This window comes from Nanorana parkeri, unplaced genomic scaffold (genome assembly GCF_000935625.1).
Source record: "Nanorana parkeri isolate BGI_ZX_2015 unplaced genomic scaffold, ASM93562v1 scaffold1279, whole genome shotgun sequence".
NCBI classification, from domain to species: Eukaryota; Metazoa; Chordata; class Amphibia; order Anura; family Dicroglossidae; genus Nanorana; species Nanorana parkeri.
This window is the reverse complement of record NW_017307547.1, coordinates 281758-290796: the sequence shown is the minus strand read 5'-3', so window position 1 is coordinate 290796 and position 9039 is coordinate 281758. Positions and strand designations below refer to the sequence as shown.

Here is a 9039-nt window from a genome sequence, read left to right as displayed (position 1 = left end):
TCATCACAATGTATTACAGCTCAGACTGGCACTGAGCAGAACAACTTTATACATTTCTGTTATTGATTCAGCAATATTTATTATACTTAGGATACTGAACCAGGGTGTTATATGTCTCATGACAAACAAAGCTTTCTTTTGATGATATGTGTTTCCAAAATATTTACCAGACCGGAGGAAAAGAAATGTTTGTGTTTAAAAACAATTGTGACAGCAAATAAAATGTGAACCTTTAACTTGTTCTCTTTCTAATGACATTTCGTGGCTCATTCCTTCTGGCTTTCGTGGCCGTTACACTATATTGATGTTTTGCTGTTTGTGTTTTCACAGCTGATCCGTCCAATGAACGCCCTCGACGAGCTGTGCAGGCTCTTGAAATCCTTAATCACCCCAAAACAGCCCCAGTCCGAGTACTGTAAGAATAACATGCTGGGGACCGGCTTGTTACCCATCTCGTCTGAGCTCTGTTACCGTCTGGGAGCGTGCCAGATGGTCATGTGCGGCACCGGGATGCAAAGGTGAGCGCCCCCGATAATCACCCGGGTGTTTTCAGCACTGGGTCTCCATACTTTCTCCCAGCATGCTGTTCTGTCTTATTCGTACAGGAGAAGAGGTCTGGACGCTGTCTGCTTATATTACAGTGACATCTACAGGCTGCGAGACCACGCTGCACCCGGTATAGGGTCCAAACAAAAGCCTGAGCTATTACCAATGATCCAGAAGAAGGCAAAATATAAAACCCATTGAGGCAATATCCAGTTATAGGGAATATCCTGTTATAGGGAACCCATTGAGGGAATATCCAATTATAGGGAACCCATTGAGGGAATATCTAGTTATAGGGAACCCATTGAGGGAATATCTAGTTATAGGGAACCGATTGAGGGAATATACAGTTACAGGGAACCCATTAAGGGAATATCCAGTTATAGGGAACCCATTGAGGGAATATCCCGTTATAAGGAACCCATTGAGAGAATATCCAGGTTATAGGGAACCCATTGAGGGAATATCCTGTTAGAGGGAACCCATTGAGGGAATATCCCGTTATTGGGAACCCATTGAGGGAATATCCAGTTTAAGGGAACACATTGAGGGAATATCCCGTTATAGGGAACCGATTGAGGGAATATACAGTTACAGGGAACCCATTAAGGGAATATCCAGGTTATAGGGAACCCATTGAGGGAATATCCTATTAGAGGGAACCCATTGAGGGAATATCCCGTTATTGGGAACCCATTGAGGGAATATCCAGTTTAAGGGAACCCATTGAGGGAATATCCAGTTATAGGGAACCGATTGAGGGAATATCCAGTTATAGGGAACCCATTGAGGGAATATCCAGTTATAGGGAACCCATTGAGGGAATATCCAGTTTAAGGGAACACATTGAGGGAATATCCCGTTATAGGGAACCGATTGAGGGAATATACAGTTACAGGGAACCCATTAAGGGAATATCCAGGTTATAGGGAACCCATTGAGGGAATATCCAGGTTATAGGGAACCCATTGAGGGAATATCCAGGTTATAGGGAACCCATTGAGGGAATATCCTGTTAGAAGGAACCCATTGAGGGAATATCCAGTTATAGGGGACCCATTGAGGGAATATTCAGTTTAAGGGAACCCATTGAGGGAATATCCAGTTATAGGGGACCCATTGAGGGAATATTCAGTTTAAGGGAACCCATTGAGGGAATATCCAGTTGTAGGGAACCCATTGAAGGAATATCCCGTTATAAGGAACCCATTGAGGCAATATCCCGTTATAGGGAACCCATTGAGGGAATATCCAGGTTATAGGGAACCCATTGAGGGAATATCCTGTTAGAAGGAACCCATTGAGGGAATATCCTGTTAGAAGGAACCCATTGAGGGAATATCCTGTTAGAAGGAACCCATTGAGGGAATATCCTGTTAGAAGGAACCCATTGAGGGAATATCCAGTTTAAGGGAACCCATTGAGGGAATATCCAGTTGTAGGGAACCCATTGAAGGAATATCCCGTTATAAGGAACCCATTGAGGCAATATCCCGTTATAGGGAACCCATTGAGGGAATATCCAGTTTTAGGGAACCCATTGAGGGAATATCCCGTTATAAGGAACCCATTGAGGGAATATCCAGTTTTAGGGAACCCATTGAGGCAATATCCAATTTTAGGGAACCCATTGAGGCAATATCCCGTTATAGGGAAACGATTGAGGGAATATACAGTTACAGGGAACCCATTGAGGGAATATCCCACAACTAGCAGTTGGATTAATTCCCATTGGATATAGGTGGTGATTTCAGGTATTTACAGAAGGCAGCTGATGAAGTCTTAGCTGATCCCCGTTACAGTAAAGAGCCGCCCTCTGTCCTGGTGACACAATAGCTTCTCTTCTAGTCTACGTCTGACATATATGACAAATCCAAAAACAATACCAGATAATGTGCTGCTGCCACTTCCTGCCGGGTATCCACTTCATGGCACGCACACTCCAGATCCATGGCCTTGCCTGACCCAATATACAATGTAAAGAAGAAAGGATCACCTAGTCACATGCCAAACATCAGGAGGCTTGATATAATCAGATAGCTCACATAAGGGGTTATCACATGCTGCTCTTAGTGCTTAATTTTAAGACTAGGAGGATTCAAACCAGCAGCATGACCAATCAGAGCGTCTCTCGTGACCATTGGGATATGTGAAGAGTCGTGGCACATGATAGGAAGTCATTGCTCCCAACAACTGATCCTTATGGAGATGGTGGAGCTTTTACCTCTACTGCTGTTAGTTTTGCACTCACAGGGGGTCTCTATGAAGTGACAGTCGGGTGTAATAGGAGAGAGTCTCTTTTAATGTCTCTGGTTTTGTGTTGAGTGGAGACGATTGTTGATGTATTTCTGTTCTGCTCAGGAGCACATTAAGCATATCGCTGGAGCAAGCCGCCATCTTGGCCCGCAGTCACGGACTCCAGCCCAAGTGCATCATGCAAGCAATGGACATCATGAGGAAACAAGTGAGTGCCACAACTTCTTGCTGATGAAGTTATAATTTGATTGAATGACATGGCTGTGCTGATGGTACTAGTTCTGGGAGGTCACGGGGGAGCATAAGAGGCAGATCAGTACAGCCAAAGGGAATGGCCGCTCTACCTTCCAATAATCCACCTTTAAAAGTTGTGAAGGATTCATGTTTTTATGCTGTCACTCACTGTATCCGAGACCCCCCCCCCCTCTAAGTGGTTTATTCTTCCTGCATGTCAGTGGGTGGGCAGCTCTAGCACAGCCATGCCTTAACAGTCCTGACATTCTCCCTCGCACACAATCAATCAATAATCACATTTATGACTTTAGAAGCTTTCAGGTCGAGGGAGGAGTTGGGTAATTCAAGACTGCAGCTGCAGGTCCCTGTTGTATATTCCATCGTCAGACATTTGTATTTCTTACCACCAATGACTACAAAGTGTTGATTTAACGGCGAGCGCACCTCGGGCTCCTGAGACTCGGGGACGGCCTTTGTACAGACTCCACGCGGTCACATGAACCAATCTGTGTTTTGTTTTTGTAGGGTCCGCGTGTGGAAATCACGGCAAAGAATCTAAAAGTCAGGGATCACCCGCTGCAGTCTCCGCCAAGGTGAGTCCATGAAGATGAAGGCACCATTCACACAACATTTCCAGAGAAGACTTGATTGGGCTTCTCTAAGCAAAAAAGATTGGTTCCAAACCGGACAAATATACGTCTTTGTAGACCCAGTGACATCATCACTGGGTCTCTCTCTCCGTCTTTACTTTCACCGTGATAGTGTTTGGTGGGAGAGGTCAGAAGATTGCAGCTCTGAGCATGAGCATTATGTGAAAGAACACCTCCCCGGCATCCATTGCCCCCCTGCTGGCCACTGGGTTCTGCAGACTGTAGCTGTGCAAGCTGCTTATCAGTTCCTTGATTCCACTTTATCAGATAGGGGGTTATCAAGCTATTGATCAGCAGATTGCTCAACTAAAGCCTGCACCACCCAGTGATCAGCAGGGATGAACAGTAAAAGGCATGCTGGGCATGTGTTCTATTATTTAACGTTAGGGACAGCAGTACAGTTACTCGGGCCAAATAGATTGATGGCAGAGTAAGCTAATAGTTGTAAGAGGCAGGCCAGGGACAGTACAGATCTGAAGGAGGGGGCTTGCTGACGCTTGAATCGGTCCAGGCCAGTAATGAGGTGGGCTCAAGATACCATCTGCAGCTTCTAATGCTTGTGTTGTGGAGATGACAGTGTGCAGGGGAAGGGGGGCTCAGCACTTCCAATACAGGAGAAGATTGTCTACAAGTCTGCAAGAAGATGGTTGAAGTCAGCTTAATTATAAGAAGCCAGGCGAAGTTATGACAGATGATAGACAGTGATGCAGGACCGTCTTTAACGCAGGGCAAAAGGGGCAGTTACCCCGGGCCCAGTCATTGCTGTGGGGCCCAAAGCAGCTGCCCCTTGAGCCAGCGAAAGATACACATGGGTAACGTCCTGTTTAATATGCAATCCGCATCGCATACTGTTGTTCTGCCCCTGCCGTACGCTGTGTGACCTTGTGATGCCTCATGCGGGGTCACCTCTTACTTGGGGTCACGTCTCCCTTTGAGCTGTCTTCTCCTATCTGCTCCTGTCGCATGGTATGGGCCAGGGCGTGGTGGGTAGGGGCGGGGGAAAGCCCAAAAAAATGTGTGCCCAGGGTCCAATCGATATTAAAGACGTCCCTGCAGTGATGGCTTCACGGCCACATAAAATGTACATTATAAAGTGCGCTATGTGATCCATCGGCCTTTACAGACCTCTGCCCCGTCCCGGGATTCTGTTTCTTGGGAACACTTTGTAAGGCCCTGGCAAGTAGGGGTTGAATCTCAGCTGCGGATGGTAGCAATAGTAAATGTCTCTGGGTATGAAGGTACGGTGATCAGGGTCGAACTCCTGGCGTCACTCTTAATCTTTATAGCGGAGAGTTAGTAGTTCTACCCTTCATGCACCGAAAAGGTCCTTTTCTTAAGGCTAAGCCACTAAGGTATTACTTCATACCACTAGTGCGATAATTACATGAGAGCAAGGAATCGGTAGTGTCACCAACAAGTCTTCCCCTTTAAGGCCTGAGTAGGAGGGGCACCGACCAGCAATTCTTATGTCTATATTACGCTACGGGAGTCAATGCATTAAACAGGGGTTGCTTCCCACAAGTACCCAGCAATCAGTCCACAGAGTGCACAGGCAATACAGTTATCAAGGTAGCATGAGTAGGCTCTTATATAGTCAATGTCCTGGCATGCATACAACAGAGTACTTGCGGTTGATGGTATCAGTAGCAGATCCAATTAGGTTGTGGTTCTCCCACTCTGTCTCACAGTCAGCGGTTCAGGGATGCAGCAGAGTCAGCAGGGCGCTCACTCCACCTTAGTGGAACGCCGAGCTGACATCTTGCCGGCGTCTTTAAGGAGGAAGTGAGGGGAGGAGCCCCGTGACGCTACCCGGCCGATGCGCTCCACCCTGGACCATTTTTTGAAGCCAACCTGTCCTATGTAGCCCTGGACCTGTGCTGTGTACACGAAACATGCTCACAATGGTCTCTTTCCATAGGATCTTCAGGCTATGTGTGCCACCAGTAGACGGAGACCTGTGATGGGAGACGGTCCCCAGATGGGTAGATGAAGGAGCAGCATTGGAGGCCTTCTGATGGGTGTGATATCCTCCGGATTGATGAAGCACAAGAACTGCATTGGTTTATGGGTTTCGTGTCCACTCTGTGCCTGCCGTGGGTGCTCCTATTGTGCCAAGGTCCCGTGGTGTGGACGGAGCCCTATATATATACTGGATCCTGGAGGAGAGAACGCAGAGTGCCGAGCCTCATCAGAGACTTGGATTGGACTCTTTGTTGCCTCCGATATTCCGGCACTTTCTCAGCGGCGGCACAAAAACGTTTTCCTTCTTCAAGATAAGTATTTATTACGAGTCTGTATTCTGACTTCTACCCCTCGGAGCGGAGTACCGGCTTCCCCCGCCAACGGCAGTGGTCCAATTTCACGCTCCGGGAAATCCTACGTTAACTTTTACTTCATTTTTTTTTTAGCTTTTATTTGAAATTTTAATGTTGTTTTATAAGTGGAAATCTACTTTTATAATTAAAGAAGCTACAAGTCCATCGTCTTATTCCTGCCGTACGCATTGTGGAGTATTAAAGGACCCTGCCCGGCAGATGCCCTCCTACCCAGAATCCTCTCTGATCTAACCACAAGGATTTCATGTTCTGTTTTTGTTTTGTAATGTATAACCTGGGACCAAGCTTCTATAAATTATACTGATGTTCATAGTTCACGAGAGGAACTCTCAGCTAATATTTGTATTTAAACCGGTTTTTGGATGCGGCCGTAGTTGGGGAGGGTCCGTGTATATATGGGGGACGTTTTGTATTTGTGGTAACTTGCGCCAGTATCAGTATTATACGTTTACAGGTTGTAGGAGCGGAGGAGGGGGGGGGATTACTGAACACCCGAGGTGTTTTGTACATGTGATGAAAAAATCCCTGGGGTCTCTTCTTCAGAATGTTTTCATGGGTATTTCTACAGATTTGCTGGAAGATAATGGGGCACATTACCTGCTAAGGAGAGCCGCCTTGTGTTGCAGCCCGATCTAGGATCGTCCAATCGTCTGTTTTCTTGTGTAGTATATGTGTATATTCTCAAGCAACGCTTCTCGTAGAGCGTCGTGGCTCTCAATGTAGAAAAGCATGGACACCGGCACTCCCAAGGATAGAAGTACGTCTCTTTATTGACGCAGGTGCAAGACATGCTCATTGAATAGACGTACTTCTATCCTTAGAGTGCCGGTGTCCATGCTTTTCTATATTATTGGACGGTAGCCATCTGTCGACTGCCAATGCACCCACCTTTCTTACTATGGATGAGCGGTCAGGAGTGCAATGGGTACATGGACTGTAATGGCGCTCAATGTATCTGATCTCAATGCTGGGTCTGGGGGGAAGGGAGCGGGTTAGGGGGGGGGGGTCATACCCCGGCCTATATACTACTCAAGAAAACAGAGGATATTGGACGGAAGTGATCAGACTGGAATTCCTATAATGACGGGTCTTGTTTAGACTATCAGCAGATAGAAACCTGAATATACCTCCTCATCTGTCCTGGCCTATAGAACCATCATATGTATCATTACTGGTGACCAGAGAACCCGTCTCATCCTGCACGTTGGTCTATGTGGTCTATGTGACCCACCTCTAAGCCTAAACTTAAAGAATACCCCTCCACCCACTGCTTCCTTATAGCAATGATGGATAATGATGACCAAGCTGTCTGCTCTTCCTCGACATTCATACAGGGTATCCTTTCATATTATATCATTGGTTTGTGGCCTTATGTATCAGACGCATCTATCAAACCTTCCCCTGCCATTGTACAGAGCGAAGTGATAAATCAGACCTTCCCCCTGGGTGTCACATGGCTTACCTTGCTTTCCGCTTTTGTAGTCTCCGATTATAATAATCTCTCATCCAACTTCTGGAATGGCCTTAAAATGTTTATATTTATCTCATGAATCGTCACCCCCTTAGGCTGGGTACTTGCAGATGGCCAAGCCATGGCACAGTCATCTCTCGGCTTAGCAGCCTGCAATTTGTATCTGTTGGTGGGGCATGTAACAATGGTTGACCATTGATTGGCTTGTTCTCCTCTGAGATGTCACTTGCAGCATGTTGCTCGTTCGTCAGCTGCGTGCGCACACGCGCGTGCTGGTTTCCGACTGTTGCCATGCATAAAGATGGATAACGTAGAGAAGGACATTATGTGTCGGTCGGTCAGTGTCTACAAGGCCATCGGTGAGTGCCCAGCCCTACTGAAAAGAAAACAGCAATAAAATGGTAAAAGTGACCTTATTACATGAAATGGTTTGCCTGCCGGTCTCCATGCCCCATAGACATGCCGGTCTCCATGTCCCATAGACATGCCGGTCTCCATGCCCCATAGACATGCCGGTCTCCATGTCCCATAGACATGCCGGTCTCCATGTCCCATAGACATGCCGGTCTCCATATCCCATAGACATGCCGGTCTCCATATCCCATAGACATGCCGGTCTCCATGTCCCATAGACATGCCGGTCTCCATGTCCCATAGACATGCCGGTCTCCATATCCCGCAGACATGCCGGTCTCCATATCCCGCAGACATGCCGGTCTCCATGTCCCGCAGACATGCCGGTCTCCATGTCCCGCAGACATGCCGGTCTCCATGTCCCATAGACATGCCGGTCTCTATATCCCATAGACATGCCGGTCTCTATATCCCATAGTCATGCCAGTCTCCATAGACATGCCGGTCTCCATGTCCCATAGACATACCGGTCTCCATGTCCCATAGACATGCCGGTCTCTATATCCCATAGACATGCCGGTCTCTATATCCCATAGTCATGCCAGTCTCCATAGACATGCAGTTCTCCATGTCCCGCAGACATGCCGGTCTCCATGTCCCGCAGACATGCCGGTCTCCATGTCCCATAGACATGCCGGTCTCTATATCCCATAGTCATGCCAGTCTCCATAGACATGCAGGTCTCCATATCCCACAGATATGCCGGTCTCCATATACCACAGACATGCCGGTCTCTATATCCCATAGACATGATGGTCTCCATATCCCATAGACAAAGAAATATCCCAGAGATATAGTTTAAAGAAAAAGACTCCAGTTTTGTGATAAACAATCAATTTTTTTAATCTTAAATAAAATAATAAAAAACTACCTTTGACTTTTGATCTGCAGTCATGATTTTCTGCTAAGTATCAAGTCATTGCAGCCGTGGCCACAATACACAGTGCGCAGACAGGGTTTCCCTAGAATGCTCCCCTTCTGTCCCTGCATGCCCCGGCCCCATCCACACAGGGCTGATAGACAATGACATGCATCCCCTGGCAATGTCTTGACGTTTTCTGAACGGCATGTCTGATGGTAGTGAAGGCAGAACCTCCCGCTTAGCATTGATTTAGGGAGATTTCAGTAGGTG

The 9039-nt window shown here is 47.0% G+C and overlaps 1 protein-coding gene across 1 annotated transcript in view; it reads left to right on the top strand.

Moving 5' to 3' along the window:
* Window positions 1-5662, top strand: part of PREX1 (phosphatidylinositol-3,4,5-trisphosphate dependent Rac exchange factor 1) — a 138555-nt gene extending 132893 nt beyond the window's left edge. The window contains exons 39-42 of the mRNA XM_018569036.1: window positions 331-518; window positions 2908-3010; window positions 3562-3629; window positions 5605-5662. Coding sequence (XP_018424538.1) covers window positions 331-518; window positions 2908-3010; window positions 3562-3629; window positions 5605-5647 — 402 coding nt within the window. The 3' untranslated portion in view covers window positions 5648-5662. The remainder of the gene's footprint in view (window positions 1-330; window positions 519-2907; window positions 3011-3561; window positions 3630-5604) is intronic.
* The last annotated feature ends 3377 nt before the right edge of the window (window positions 5663-9039 follow it).